Genomic DNA, 16,241 nt, shown 5'->3' on the forward strand with positions numbered 1-16,241 from the left:
ACCTAACTCGCAAAAAGGAAATATCATTCTTGCTCTCCCATACTCAATCGACGTGGCTCTCGTCCCTGGGTAAAGGACTTGAGTGTCTTGACCCGAAAGAAGAGTCAATACCGTGTTGCATATACCCCCTGCCAATTCAAAATCTTCTACGGGGACGTAACAGGGAACATAGGGCAAAGTGGCCACCCACTTTTTTAGGGCATTTTTTAATTCTGGGGCAAAGTGGCCATTCACGCAATTCCGATTTCTGGCGAGGCACAGGATCAATGAGAATTCCATGTTTTTTGAGAAATTGATAGCTATTTGAGGCAGAGGGTGAGAATCATTTTGCGAATTACTGATAAATGTCTATTTTATTTTGATTGACAAAAATCGCACTTATAACGGACTTCATCTTCATCAACACCTGCACACAAGGTGTGCGTCCATTTTAGGCATGTTTCGCAGCGATTTCAGTCTTCGGAGGAATGCGAATAAAGTTGATCGCAGAAAATACAAGCAACGTCCGCCGCAGACAAGAATTTTTCTTTTTTGATGATCTCTTTTTTCTTACTCACTAGATTTGAGCGATACGACGGACTCGTGATAATGGCGGTTTTCCCACGATTTGCCTCCGATAAGAACGGGCTTTTGCCACTGGTAATGACAAAATTTATCGAAGTATTCCGGCTAATTCTTTTTTCATCCCATCGAAGGAGGGTTCCTACTATGCCTCATTTCTTTTCGTTTTATCGCATCCTTCAATATTCCATGCGAGAACAGTCAATTCCAACATCTATTTAACCAGAAGTGACAATTATCGATTTTCATCGCATTTGAGGGGGTGGCCACTTTGTCCCAAAAATTTTTTTTTTCAAAATTCGAGCAATAAGGAGGTGGAATCAGTTTGGGGACATAAAAATAAGTAAATAACCATGTGCTACCCGACAAAACTCGTTAAATTCCTTAAGTGGGCCACTTTGCCCCATACTCCCCTATAGATAGCCGAGTGAGTTTGCTGCAAGAAAAAAAGAACGATGAAAAATTTACCATTTACCCACATATTATACAGGCTAAACGTGAACAGTTCTCCCGAGATATTGTGCGCAAAGACTTGACAAATTGTTGATGCTAAAGAAAGTGTTTCCTTTAATATTTCCCGTAACTGATTGTGAGAAAAAGGAAAAGTCGTTAAATTCGTTCGAAAAGCTTTCCGATAGTTGTGTTACAATTGAGTTGAGAAATATTAGTTTCAATCAACCGCAAAGAAAGCGAAAAATGATTGATTTGATGTGTACTTGATGGTTCCGAGGTTCAAAAAATGGAACTAGTGCCAGTTTGCTATGGAATTTACGTCACATAACGTGTTCACCAGTTGGGGCCCCTGCAAATTTCACTCTAAAGCAATTCCATTTCTCTCTTACTCCTCCTCGTGCACACATACAACTACCCTCTCTCGCACTTTTTCTCTCTGCATGTATAGCATATAAAAACTCGAGTTTTTTTTCTTATTTCCGTGAGCTGTAGAAACTCTCTTTACCCCGGAGTCGAGTCAACCCACTTTGGTTTTCATTTCAACCGGTGTGAGGTAGACTCATCCTGTTCCCTGTACACGAAGACGAGCTTCTATTCGTTCAATAGAATGAAATGCACATCTCACGACTCTGGAATAGACTGTAGCTTGAGAAATACAAGAGATACCTATATATATGGTACTCTCTTGGGATCCAGTTCTCAGTTCCTTGCCTCGGGTGTCATCGGAGTCTCGGTGCGAAGGCAAATATGTACGATGGACAGAGTGTGATAGTGCTTGATCGTATTACTTTCTTCCTTGAGGCCACATTGTTCTCCTCTTCATTTCACACATCTTTCCATTATTTCAAGCAGAAAAACATCATCCTATTAACAATTGAATTTATTACCTCGATTGTCGACAAAAACCATCGATTTGTCGCTCATCAATTTCGTATTCACTGATTAATTCAATAATTTCTGTATAGCGGAGACACGGCTTAGCTAGTATCATCTCCTCATTATTATTAAAAAAAAAAAAAAAACAACGGACGTGTCTAGCTGTACATTCACTTGTTTCATAACTGTCATCACATCTGGTTCCTTATTATATATTCGGGCGATTTGAAAAGGTTAAATAAAAATTAACCTTTTTGGAGTGGCTTCGAAAATAATAAATGTTATTAAGAGAATGACGGCGAAGAGGAAACAATCAACTTCGGCTAAGGAAAGCCGAACGTCATCATCGTGGATCGAAGCTCTGGAAGCCATAACGATAAACGATGAGAATTGGTGGTGCACGATGTCAATGATTGTCGAAACTGTGCCATCACAAATCAGATCAATCGAATTCTTTGAGGAGCCTGCGGAAAATGGTTCGAGAAGAGCTATTCATGTACTGACACTAAAAAAGTTGATGAACAGCGTGAAAAGTTTGTCAAAAATTGACGAGAGCAAGTGTCCGGTTGCACAGAGAGTATTTCATCAAGCGAACAGGCTCATCGCTCGAGGTGAAAATTTAGAATCTTGGCTCACGGCCAGACTCGTAAAGTACCTCGTTTATCGAGCGAAAATGGAAACGATGCTCAGAGTCCAAAGGGAAACAGATATCGAGCATGAGATAGATCGAAGTATACGAGCTTTGCTACCTACCACTAATGCAGAATCGGAGCGTTCAATCAAATCAGCAAAAACAAAAGACTCCGATCAAGCTTTTGACCTCTCGGTTAGACCCAAATCACATACTTATTTACGAAAACGCGGCCAAATACAGAAGAACAAGTTTTACGTGGACGATTCACCGGAGAGCGGTCCTCATTTGTTCATTATTCTGACGGGTTTTCGTGATCCAAATTTACCATTGGAGCTCATGAAAGCCGGTCTCCCTTTGATCTGCGTTCTCAAGATGAAAAATCCGGAGGATGATCTTGGTACCGTCGATAATACCGGAAGAAATTTACAACCGACCGATAAAGTTGTTGAACGTAAGAAAAGCAACTTACTCGAGAAGTTAACGGAAAAGGAACTCGCTCAGTTTTGGGAAACATTTGAAAAATCCTTGAACCATGAGGAAAATATAGAGCTTTATTCCAGTGTCATGATTCGAAACTTTTGCCCACCGGAAATACCCTCATACGATGACCACGGAGAAATCGAAAAATATAAAAAAGACCTGTATGATCGGGTCTCTTATATTGTTTACGATCTTTTTGATCTTCAGACTCTCCATGCCGAATACCTCAGAAGCATCAAGGTTTTGCACATACCTGCAGAATCACCCGGAGATTCGAAAATTTACATGACTATAATGAACGCAGTTCCTGCTGAATGTTCTTTTGTCAGTGTTATATTGCAGGCCATGATTTCCCAAGTTGAAGCCAATATTTCAAATGAGCATTCTTCGAACGAGAGCGTTTCGAATAGCTACGAAATTTCAGGATTCCATGAGAAATCATTCGTCAGTGAAGCATCAGAAAATAACAACGATCCGGATACTTCATTGATCGTTGATAATGATCGAGGTGATCACAAGAACAATTGGAAGAACCACATTCAAGAACGTAATCTTACCACTCGACTTATTCCAAAGGAACTTCTTTCAGCTTCGAGAGCTGTGAATCGAAGAGTCATCCTCGAATGTGATTACCTCGAGTTGAAGACTCATCACGTTCCGCTTAATCACGATATCATTAAGCTAGTTAAGCCTGAGCCTACATCATTGGCTGAATTCGCTGAAAGAAGTTATCGAAATCCGAGAGTTCTTGATTTATGGAAGAATCATGACACGCTTACGGAGGATGCCAAAAAAAAACATCAGAATTGTATAAAAAAGATCGCGCAGTGCTTGAGTTTTCCAGTGAATTCAAAGAGACTTATTCACTACCTTCACCTTCGATTCTTCGACAAAATGATTCACGATCGGCTTAATCCAAGTTTTATCTGCGACGAAAATCACGAGGGCGTGACAAGGAAAAATAAAGGCGCTTTTCCTCTCGCGGTTCATTCAGAGCCATTCCCACTGGCATCGAGAGACATTCAAACCGATCGAACTTTAGCATCCGGTGGTGATCTGATTTCCAATTTACTCGCATCCAAAAGCGATAGTATAATCGATTATCACGTGGCTCGAGGTGACGACATCCTCGGATTTCAAGAAATGTCGGTCGCTCTCAAGAACAGCCATAAAATGCTGGCTGATCTGGACCCTTTTACGGAAACGGGGAGTGAAAAAGTCGGAAAAACGAGAGGAGACAGTTCGTATCTCGAGGAGTTTATCGACGCTCGTCTACTATCTACCAGGACTTTACTACAGGCGGTCGACCAATGCTTCCAAAAATATCAAAGGTTTTACTCCGAATACTCCGAGATCACGGACTCGATGCTACTGTGCTTCGGTCACGTTGACAAACCACGGAAATCATCTCAAGCCAAACAAAATGAAGAAAAACGACCGTTTTTTTTTTACGACGATCCTCAGTCTCAACAAACTTTCAAAATAGTAACGCCTGTTTGCCTTAGAAACTTTTGCGAATATGTTATTCACCAAGAGAAGGACTTTATTCGTCATATTGAGAAGATGAGATTCGCTAGAAAATCAATGAGTCCTGGTGAATTGACAAGAAAATTGAGTCAACACAGTGACATTGGGATTCTCGGTGTAACGACCTTCGACGACCATGATTTTATACTACCCAATTCTTTAAAAGGGCAGACGAGACGCAAAATCTCAAAGTCAAAATCACTTATCGAAATGGACATTCCTTTGGAAAAGATTGATCCTCAAACCGTTAAGAGTGATACTGATCATAAGAAAAAGAAAAACAACGGCGGCGAAAGCAGCAGCAGAAAAATTCCGTCATTGAGATGTGCCAAAGACGACGAATCTTACAAATTCATAGGTTACGACATCGGACCTAACGTAGTTCATCTTACAACACGGAGTGAAACATTCCTCTCCCCGGATGGCACCCTGGTCAAGGTCGATTTGGATGAATGGCTCCATGGAAAAAAAATTCTCGGAATTGGTATTGATCTTCAAGATTGTTTCCTGAAAGTTGAACGTACAATCGGTTCTGAGGATGATCACAACCAGCCATTTCACTTGACGACCAACAATGGAATTGTCATGGCTTTTTCTCAGATCTCACGAGTTGACCGTGAGTAATGCATTCAACGTTGATACACCACAATTAGTCGCAGCTTCGTTTGTAAACACAACAAAGATCTCTTGGCGTGCCGTTCTTAGTAGAATAACAGAAATGTTTGTGATCTTGAAGAGCTTTCTATTGATTCTCAAGGTAAATGCAAATTAACTATGAAGAGAGGTGACTCCGAACTGTTTGTATAGAAAACGCGAATCTCGAGAAGGGGCGTAGCTGTATTGGCTTTGAATTCGGTGCTTCATGGCCGTCCGGTTTATTAGTGAGGATCGTAAGAGCCGACAGTTTCGAGAATCCTTTCTACATTCAGCAGAGGTACGTTTCAAAAGGTTCCGAGTGCGAGAACGTGTCACGAGAGAGTTACCGCAAGTTCTTGAGGAACGGCACTGTTCTCAAGTTTCTCGGTGACAATGAGATCGAAGTGTTGCGTCCGAATGGCACAATAGTTCGATGCTTCGGGTACGACAAGTTCTCCGGAGAGTTTGTCTCTGGAAGCAATACGAGCGTTAGCAAAGGTACGTCTCGCGCTCTATACCAATACATCGGCTTTGATACATCATCATCAGATCCGGCAAGTTAAATACATGAGAAACTCGAGTTATAGAAGAGTTTTACAAAAGTCCGAAGAAAATGTATTCGATGCCGACTAAAGGAAAACGTAAATCTTCTAGCCCAAGGAAATCTTCGGGAAGAAATGTCAGAGCTGAAAGTACCCGCAAATCTTCGAACGTCAAATTATCGACCGAGCCTCGTTCCGTTGAGTTTTTTTTTGTTTTTTTTCTTTTTATTCAAATATAAATAAACATAAAGCAATAATTAAACTTATCATACTTCCAAGAACTGAAATAATGTAACGGGTGTCAGAGTTTTGGAAAAAAAAATATTTGAAAACCAGCAATTAATTAGTTGATAATGCAGATTAATATATCATTTGGATGGAGTAAGAACTTTCTTGTTTCAGGGAGAAATCCACTCATCGAAGGAAGATGCTGCGAGAGTCAAGATAACTCGGTACACCGTAGTCGAGGACGATGGTCGTCGCTACGAAGTCAAGAATGATGAGGTTACCCGTATATATGATAGATCTCTCGTGAGAACGAGCACGGATGTTGAGACTTGCGAGAAGTTTACGCTACGCGATGATGGGACCCGGTCTGTATTGAATTCGAGAGGTGAACTGTTCGTCTCTTTTCCAGGTTAGTAACTAAACACACTCACTTCAATCAAGTTCGTACACATCACGAAATTACAGATAACTATTTGCGAAATGCTAAGGAAATATCAAATTGAAGAGTGAATCGTCGCCTTTGATATTTTATAATTGGAAAGAAGCTGCCGGAAATAAAGAAAAATATATAAGATTATGGATTAATAGGAAATTGAACGTAAAATCTAACGTAAAATTCGCTCATTGGTATACCATATTGTTGGACCATAACGAAATTTCATTGTTGCGTTGTTGAATGTTGCGAGTGAAAATTGGATAATCTAAATATATAAGATTTCTTATACTATACACATACCCACATATAATTTTAACTTGTCCGAGGAACGCTTGGTATCGACAGATGGTACTCAAATAATTACCGGCTATATGATTGAGGAGGAGCCATTGTTATGTGACTGGAGTGAGGATGAATTTAGGAGATTCTTCGTGAGTGACCCTGACGTCAATTTGAGCGAACGACAAAACGACGAAGCAATTTCATCGGGTTTGAGCAACGTGACTCGGACGGATTCGTATCGATCTGAATTTCATAGGGCAACCAGAGTTGGTGACAGAGTTGAGATGTTATTGTCGGACGCATTCGTATCAGTTCTACTGACTTGTCGCATGGAGCACAAGTGTTACGCAACAGTCGCCTACGACTCGATAAAAAATAGTTGCCGGTTGTCGATGCCTGATGAAGTTGAAATGGAAATATCGAAGGAAGGCTTCTTCGACGTTCGGGTCGGTCAGACCACTCAACTTTCGATCCAAGATGATGAATTGACATTTTCGTCGAAAATGAATGCGCATGCTCGGAGTGTGTCCATTTTTAATTTACTAAAAACAAAACTGAACGATGAAGCAATCGGTGAGAGCAAAATGCTGCTCGTCACTACTGACTCTCAGGGAAAAACTTTTAAGCTCAAACGCGATGGCACCATCATCCATGATAATCGCTCATCATCAAAATCCTCGAAAAAGGCCCACAGATTATTCGCCATCAATCGAGATTTAACAGGTTTTGAGTACTTGCACAAATCCGAACGGGATCATTGCTTAGGCAGAGTTAATTCAACGCAAGGATCTCAATTTATTTTCATCCCCATTTTGGCATACGATTTTCCGGAATATCGATTGTTTTTAAATCCCCTTGAACCAATCGATTTTTCGAAAAAATGGCTTCTGAAGGTAAGCTTTCTCACCTATCGTGAAAATTGAAAAAACTCATGATGAAATTGTAAATGATCGAATTTTATGCCACGCAGCTTCGGCCGATCGTCAAACGCAGTCAAGATCGGCTTGGTTTTTTACCAAGTACTTATGTGAACCCATACGATTGGTTATTTCCGTTTGGCAATGCAGCAACGAGCGTGAGAAAGCCTCAGAAATCTACATCCGAAAATAATTACAAAGTTGCGACTTTGAACGTACTGCTAGGAATTGCAAACGAAGGGGATCGCTTTTTGGACGAAGTCGAAAAAGCTGTTGCTCGTTATCGTCTGGCGGTATGTCTGGCTTACTAAATTATACAAACCCCTTTGCCGATCGTTGTTGACAAAAGATTCTTAAGTTCAAACTCGTTACTTCTTGAACAGCCAAATAAGACGTTCGATGATGATCCATCGTTCGAAAACAAATCATCTATCATCAACTTATTTGCAAGGCAGATTGAACATTTTTTGGAAAACCTGTCATTAGGAATTGATATGAACACCGACGTCATTGGATATCTCGAAAATTTATCAACGAAAATAACTGACCAAAAATTAGGTCAAGTTTACGAATCTTTGAAGCGCAGCAAACAAAAGAAGCAGCAGCTGTCGTCGAGAACGAAGGATTTTCAGTGGTACGAGCGATGCTTCAGAGAACGAATAATCCTTCCGTATTTTAAAACGATCCAAGGTTCTTGTTTTCTGTGGATTATCGATTGCGTGGATAGAGCTTTGCAGCTCGTAGAATAATAGCAGAGAAAATGGAAAAGAACGATGAGTAGAAAATACTGGAGTAGTGGAAGGTGGACAGAAATGCTGCTTCTTCCGTGCACATAACATTTTCTTTAGTATACTACCAATTTCGAATTCATGTAATCTATTTTCTTTGCAACTCTGTGATTTTTCAATTCACTCTGACCTTGTACCGCTTATATTTCAATGATATGAGACGAAAACCCGGTGGGAGGACGCTGAAATAAAGAATATTTCCACTGAAATTTTTGAAAATAATACCATCAGTTCGAATCCGGAGATAATTACAGAATAAAATCAAAATTGTATCTAATTCAAGTTCAACGAGTGTGTTCGGATTGATGATTTATACTTAGAAGCGGAAGCCATGAAAAACAACTGGAAAAGCGTGTAACTGAGATATAAGTTCGGTGATTTTCGTTGGCCACGAAACGCTGCTAAGATTTTTTTTGTGCCTCAATCCTGGAATAAAAATCGTGGAACGTGGAAGGACGTTATGATGACGGAGCTTTCGAGTATAAGGGTTAAATTTCCAGCTGCGTGATTTTAGTGAGGCAAGTACGTGACTTTGGAGATTCAGTTTGAAGAGGGTGGCAAGTTGTAAAAGCAAATGCTCGGTGATGTGAGAGCTGGAAGAGAATGAAACAAAAGTCGGAGAGAAGACAGGGCCAGGTGGCGAAGGTGCCAGATGTCCCGCATCTTCGGGAACCTCGTAAAATTGACCTACCGATGGTGCGTCACTTTCCTGCTCTCTCGTGCGCGCACCTGTATGTGTGTGTGTGTGTATTTTTTCCTTCCTGGAAATTCTATTTATATTTCTATACACGTATATAATGCTTCGTATGGTTCTGTGGGTCAAAGATTCTCGGATATACGAAAAGGAGCGTGAGGCATAGCATGAGGGTTGAGTATAAAGGACTGCTTCGAGCTGAAGAGGAAGAGAAGGGAAAACGAGAGTTGTTGAAACAACAGTTGTCGACGTTGCTACACCGACCTCGAAAACTACATGGCGAATTGTTTTAACGGGCTTCGCCGCCCTTTAGTTGAGGCTAAAGGAGCGTGATCCTCGTATTCTTCTCTTCAATGCTTTTCAAGTATCGTACACGTCGGCGGGTTGCCGAAACCCCCACCGGGACGCCATAGCCATTACTTTTTTGCTGATAAAATGCTTGTTGAGTTCCTTATTCGATCCTGTGGAGAACTAACAAAAAACGTCAATTCGCATAATCCTCGCTAAACGGCGAGTTTGTTTCTTCTCTATCCCAATATAATATTAACGATACCAATTAAGTGATTTTATTTTTAATTTATATATAGATGCTTATATAAAAATAAGGCGCGGGAACATTATTCTCGATAGATATGAATTTTATTCGACGGAAGCACGGTATACATGACGGTATTCGAGATGAACAAATCTCAAGCAAGTCAGTTGAACGATAAGCTTTTGCGGAGGCCTTAAAGTCGTAAACGTTACAATTTAGCAGCGGTTTTTCACATACGCAGTGAAATCTCTCATAAGACGTGTCCTTGCAGAAGATACGAATCTTATAGTTTATGGGTGCGTATTCCTCGTCATGTATAATTTTCTCCTTAAGACCCTCATCATAAGCTCACCCTTAAAGGAAGGGATTATGATTGGCCCGTTTAGGGATTATTACGACGAGCTGGTTTATGATGATACAGGCACGTTGGAGCAACCAGGGATATGATGGTGGGGGGTGTGGACATAATTAATGAGCGATGGCCTAGCTGTTAGTGAGCTCTGGCTCGCGGGAGCTCAATTTGCAGCGATTGGTGGTCATAACTGATGCTACAAAAGCGGGAGTTTCAAGAAACAACGTTTATAGAACAAGGAAGTTCTATAATCGATGGATAATGTTTCGTTGGAACTTGAAAAAGAATCGTTTTTCTTTTTGAAGAGCGTGGAGAGACGAATATTATATTACATGACAGTGAAAGAAATAGTAATTTTTAGGTCGCCAGCATATAATGAATGATGGTTTGTTGGGAAAGAAGTAGCCTGCGGAGGCGGGCCTTATACGTACACGAGCTTCCAATTCATCGCCGTTTCAAACGCGACACTCTTTCGTAAACGATTTTCCTCACGTATTTTGGAACTATATCATATTTCCTGACGTCCAGAGCACTCGGAAACGATAGGGTATCACTGGAAAAAAGGAACTCTTTCGAGGGTAGGTCTCCATTAGAAGTGGTACGGACCGACGAGAGCTGTCCACATACGGACTCCGCACCGGATCCTCCGTACGTTTTTGCGAATGAAGGATTTTCAAGGATTTTATTTCGAATGAAAAAAGTTAAGAAAGGGAAGAAACGGTCCTGAACCTTTTGCCGAGGAAAGATCTCATACCAAGCTGGCTGTACAGCTGGTGTGTCTACTCTACTACCCCTAAAGTTTAATGATTCGAGACAGTTAGGCATAGCTCAAGCCTATAATAATCTTCAATGGGACATAACACGTACACGAATATCCTTAGGAAAAAAGCTCCCGTAGCTTTCTGAGCGATCGAACTAGTGTCAGGGAGGGCCGATTTGTTACTGAGAAATTTATCTGATCGTGTAATCCGTGGGTAGGACAAATAGTTGTCCTAGCTCGAAACCCTCGCGGCTCATCCCTCTTGGCGAAACTTGTGAGACACACGAAAACTGGATACAAGTGAAAACACACGCGCATATACACATACGTGCTATTGGAGAAGAGGCTTACGGATCTTCGCCTCAGAAAGGAAACACAGTTCCGTAAAGGTATATCGGTTCGGCGTTATTGAACAAAAGTTGCGACGTCGGTTTTAGCCGTTGTTGCGAGATTTGATATATCGGGGCGTATGGCTTCGGGATAACCCGAGTATTCTACGAGACGGGCCATTTCTCAGTACCCTCTATATATACCCGCGGATGATTCCACCGTCGGGGTGTGCCGTGTGCCAGTGTGTTGTACCAACCTCGTACTTCGTTTCTATTTCTCTGCTACTCTCCCCCCGCTACCCCACTGCCTGGATACCCTGCTCCCCGACGTTCCGCGGCAACCCGGAAACTATACATAACTGCCTCTATCCTATAACTAAGTATAAATATAGACGTAAAACGTCCTGCTCCCGTGTGCTATGCTTCGAAATATATCAACTCTGTGCCACAGCCGTCCCGGTCTCGTGCGCTTGCACCAGCACTATCGATGGAGAATCTATCTGATCAGAGCTTCCGGTTCGAATAAGGACGGCTAATGCATTATAAAATATCGATATTGCACTTCTGCAATATTCCGAGCTGGCAAAGCGTAGAATAAGAGAGAAAGAGATAAATATATATCCAACCGCCATTTCTCATATGCCTCCCTTTATTGATGATATTTCCAGTTCAGGTTTATCCACTTTTTGTCAATATTATTCACCAACTTGTCATATATTTCCGAGTATTATATGTCAGTAGCAAACACTAGTCGAGCTTCAGCCGTTTGATCTTATAACAGGAGCAGCAAAAGGATCACAACGTCAATAAAAGTACTTGAAATAAACAAAACTTCTTAGCCTGCATGAAATTGATGAGAAAAAAATCGAAGCGAAGTTTAGAAAAAACTTCGCTTCGATTTACGTACGGTTTTTCACATGATTTTCAAACATTCCGAATGAATGCGGTATTGCTTTGAGACTGTGCATTCACAATCGCATAATGAAAATATCGTTTTTCCCCTTGTTTCCTCTGTTTTGCTCCTACGTCTAACGTTATACACGTACGTCAATGTATCTAGACAAGTATTTTAGCATGCTTGTGTTCCTAATGAACGGTTCGAGGGTTGTACTCCAGCTGGCAGCAGCCCTCGCGAATCTGCCACCACCTCGCTACGTGCTTCCTTGTTAATTTCCCGTTAACGTAATTAGTTCTCCACGTTGACGTACGAATCGTTCACACTTCCGCGAGCCTCGCTCTTCCTCCAATGAAACGAGGTCCTTCCTCGACTCTACCACTGGGATTATGGGTGCAATCCTCGAAGCATTGAGGTATGCGTCAGAGTGAAGAGCGTCGAGTGCATGCTCTACTGAGGTTCTTCGCCGGGCCACGTTCTACGCGTTCGTCACGTGTTTTCCTAATTACATCTTCCCATTTTAAAATCGTCTGCCTACTTTGCTCCATCATAAAGCTATTCTCGAGAAAAATCTGATGGGAATTGTAATTTGCTCGTTTTATACTGCTACTTTATTCATGCAATTCTGCCACTTCGATTTTACCTTGGATTTCACTATTTCAGGATTCAACCTGTTGGCATTCCATTTCATTTCGTCGTTGCCGTTGAACGGTGTAAAAAAGGTTCACTTACTCAATTTACTAGCTATTTTCCACTAAATTGTTCGGGGCTAAGCGAACTACTGCCCTTCAAAGATTAATGCCACTATACCATGGTCGATAATGAGAATCAAACATAACTCGCATCTACCATGCAGTTTCCTAATTTTCTCATCCACCTTCCGCTCTTGCTGACCATAGATTACAGGTTCGAGCATGGCTAAAATAATTACTAAGTAGATTAACGATGTGAACACACGATTCGATTAGATATCATCGATCGGTTCGGCGAAAACTAAACGTCATAACTACTTGCACAAATCGTATAGTGATCTCAAGTTACTTGCAGTTTTACAAATTTCAGAAACTTTCCCCAACCATCCGAGGAGTAGAAAGTAAAAAGTTCGATTGATTGCGGTTGGTCGCGATACGATTAGTCCGATTGAGAGTACACCCGTTGTTGGGTCTCCCCGAATGATCGAATTTCATGGTTTATTGTCTTGAACCAATGAATTTCAAGATTCCATCACGAGTTATTTACCCTTTTTCACCGGAGTGTAAAAACGTCCAGTTTAATCCGGGTTGGCTGATAGTTACGCTGAAGAATGATGCGAGGCCGGAACATCGTATACGAGGAACCCGAAGAACTTGATACGTGACTTTTCATCTCAATGAGAGAGCTCTGTTTAGCGAGAGATTATACGAAGGATCTTGTTCTCGCGTAAATTATTCCTCGCACTCGGAAATGTTGTGCGATGGGAGAAGGAGAAAATCGAGAGGTTATTCGTAACTGAGGAAGGAGAACTCAAAACCGCGTGGAATTCTTGTACACAGGATGCGTGGCTTGGTAGAATTCGATCGATGAATGGAAAGCTGCTTTAAGTACGCCGTTGTTACGCTACCACTTGGAGGGAATTCTTAGATCCGGATATTACAGGGCATCCAACAAGTGATGGACCGAGTCACCAACATTCATCTAAACTTGTAATTTCAAAGGTGAAAAATCTCAAAACGTTTTAATTGAAAGTGAATCTCGGTTCTACGTCAAATTCGTTTAAAATCCTTCGATTTTCATACTTGGCCGATCCGTTCGTTGCCCCTTTAAGATTCTTGAACCACGAGTATTTTTGCCAAGAGCTGTTTTTATTTGAAATACGAACAAGTTCAGTAGCCGATCCAAGTTTGAGCCCCTGCCAGTCGCCAGTCGCTTTTAAGACACTCTGTACGGATGCCAATGTATATGCACACAGCCAAGGTAGAGAACGAAAGAGAGAATAATGTAGGAACAGTTGGATTCCTGCTGTTTCCTCCTTGTATTCAGGGAGTATTTGGAGCACGCGAGATGGTAACAACCATTTCGTGTAACTAACGAGACCTCGGTACAGAAGAGGTTAGCGAATGGAACTGATCGCGCGAGCTAAACATACGAGAGAATCGTCGAGGAAATTCAAATGGTGGAGGCTCGAAAACCGTAGGCAGTAGAATACGTCCAAGTGGATACTCTTGCGTATTGGCACAATTAGAGCTCATTAATTTTCACGTGTTATATTGGAGTTTAATGAATGGTCATTGCTCGACGAACTCTACCACTGTATCCTCATTTCGCATCTTATTCATTTGAAGTGTTCGCTCGTTGTCATTAATCCGATAGGCCATTATATTAACCTAACTTTATAATTTCATAATCTGCCATTTTCAATACCAGTCGAATTCTACGAAATAAATGCGGATAATGCTTTGTCAAGTCCATTCGTAAATTAATCACATCATCGGTATGTAAATGACTCATGCGGATATCAATAATCAAAAATACGCAAATCTAATCTTTTTTTGTTTGCTTTTTATGTATATCGATTATGTTTTTTTGATTGAATATGGATATCGTTCAGTTCGCCGCAAGTAGTTCTGTATAATTTCATCGAATTGGATGAAACGAGTTCACTTTCGTAATTTATTCATAAAACACGCACAAAACTTGAATATGAAATCTTGTAAATTTAATAAATAATCGAGTGGAACGAAGGCGATTGAAATAATTTATGAATTCGCTGTAAAGAATGGAATAACTTCGCTAATCAGCCAGAATAATAATTCATGATTTCAGCTGTTGCTCCGAAGCTCCTTGTCTCTGAAATGTTTTTTAAAATTTCCGCAAACGCATTCCATAGAGTGATGATGGAAAGTATTTGCAACTCGCAAAAGTGAAACCTCGACCGAATATTCCGAATTGTTCAACTCGTTCGGAAAGAAGTTAGTTAATGAATGCGAAAAGAAAATCTATACTCAAAAGTTGTTACGGTTCGTTTTGAAATATGAATAAGACTGCTAGCTACTCGCAGTTCGTTTATGGTGCTCTCAAGTATCGGTTCAAAACCTTACGTTTTAAGAGGATATGAATGCTCTATATACCGGCATGAAATATCTCCAGAGTATTCGGAAGTTAGCGAATCCACCGTCAATTTTAAAACATGTAATAAATTCCTCATGTATCGTCAATTTAATTTTTTTTTTTTTTTTTTTTTTTTTTAATATGAAATACACATAAGCGTATTCATCGTTTTATAGGAGCACTCCTCCAGCGGGTTCAAAGTGAACTTTTGCAGCGATGTAATAGAGGGCCTGGGTGTTCGAAGCTAGCAATAAAAATCGATCCCGCGAACGATTCACGGAGTTAACGACGAAGCGAGTGGGTGAACATCGGGGATGAAGCAGACCGGGTAGATTATATCGATGCTATAGTACGAAGCCAGATGTATCGGGGATATCGAGACGGAATCGAGCTCGTAGACTTTAGGAGCGTGTTACGGGAGAAGCAGCATATGCAGTAGTACGCGCCAGTATCGAGACAGCCATAAAGAGATATCGAGCGTGGCCTACCTAAAATACAACTCACCATTTCTCCAACTTTCAGCCTCTCACGCATCAGCCGAAAAATTAACGGAGTTTTCCCATCTTATTGCGCATAAAAACAACATCAATTCATCGCTCGTTATACTTTCAGGAAGTCTTGAAGGAATGAATAACTTGCTAGGGAGATGTAGAGTTCAAAATTCTCCAGCTAACTTGTGACATTTCTGCTAAAATAAGAATCAAAATAACTGTGCTACAATCGCCATATAAAACGCGATCCTCATTTGATCAACGATCACTTGACTTTAAATTGTATTTTTTTTAATCATCATGTGGTTTATCAAAACGAATGTTACGTCATTTTATAAATTTCGTGATTGAGTTTGATAAATTGTTTTGTTTTCTCTCTTCATAAATGCGAATGCGAGCAGCACACTATTCGAATTCCAGTATCTAATGAAATTTCGTTGAAACATAACTTCGCAAATATAGGATATGTGAAAATGATCATCATCTCTAAGATTCCAATAGCATATTTCTCAGGAAGTTCCGTGCAAATTTTGAATTATTTCTTCTCCACCACCTGCCAAAGCGTACCGAATGGCAGGGGGAGGGATTTGATATCAAGGAGGGTACGGGTGTCAAGCGTGTGCTCAGATTCTTGGGTTATTCTATACCTTTATCTGAAATCCCATTGATTTTTATAGTGCACGAGATAGAAAAGAAAACGTACATTTGTCAAGATGTGTGATCTTCGAAGCTTGCTGT

At 40.8% G+C, this 16,241-nt stretch overlaps 2 protein-coding genes across 2 annotated transcripts; both read left to right on the top strand.

Moving 5' to 3' along the window:
- Positions 1–2,182: 2,182 nt before the first annotated feature.
- On the top strand, positions 2,183–6,209 carry LOC122412310 (uncharacterized). The gene is made up of 3 exons (XM_043421777.1): positions 2,183–5,147; positions 5,414–5,665; positions 6,112–6,209. Exons 1-3 carry the CDS (start codon positions 2,183–2,185, stop codon positions 6,207–6,209), a joined length of 3,315 nt encoding a protein of 1,104 aa, XP_043277712.1.
- LOC122412160 (uncharacterized) lies at positions 6,181–8,522 on the top strand. The gene is made up of 4 exons (XM_043421505.1): positions 6,181–6,346; positions 6,719–7,548; positions 7,626–7,865; positions 7,956–8,522. Exons 2-4 carry the CDS (start codon positions 6,745–6,747, stop codon positions 8,319–8,321), a joined length of 1,410 nt encoding a protein of 469 aa, XP_043277440.1. The 5' UTR covers positions 6,181–6,346; positions 6,719–6,744; the 3' UTR covers positions 8,322–8,522.
- Positions 8,523–16,241: the final 7,719 nt, after the last annotated feature.

Source organism: Venturia canescens, chromosome 6 (assembly GCF_019457755.1).
Source record: "Venturia canescens isolate UGA chromosome 6, ASM1945775v1, whole genome shotgun sequence".
In the NCBI taxonomy this organism is placed as follows: Eukaryota; Metazoa; Arthropoda; class Insecta; order Hymenoptera; family Ichneumonidae; genus Venturia; species Venturia canescens.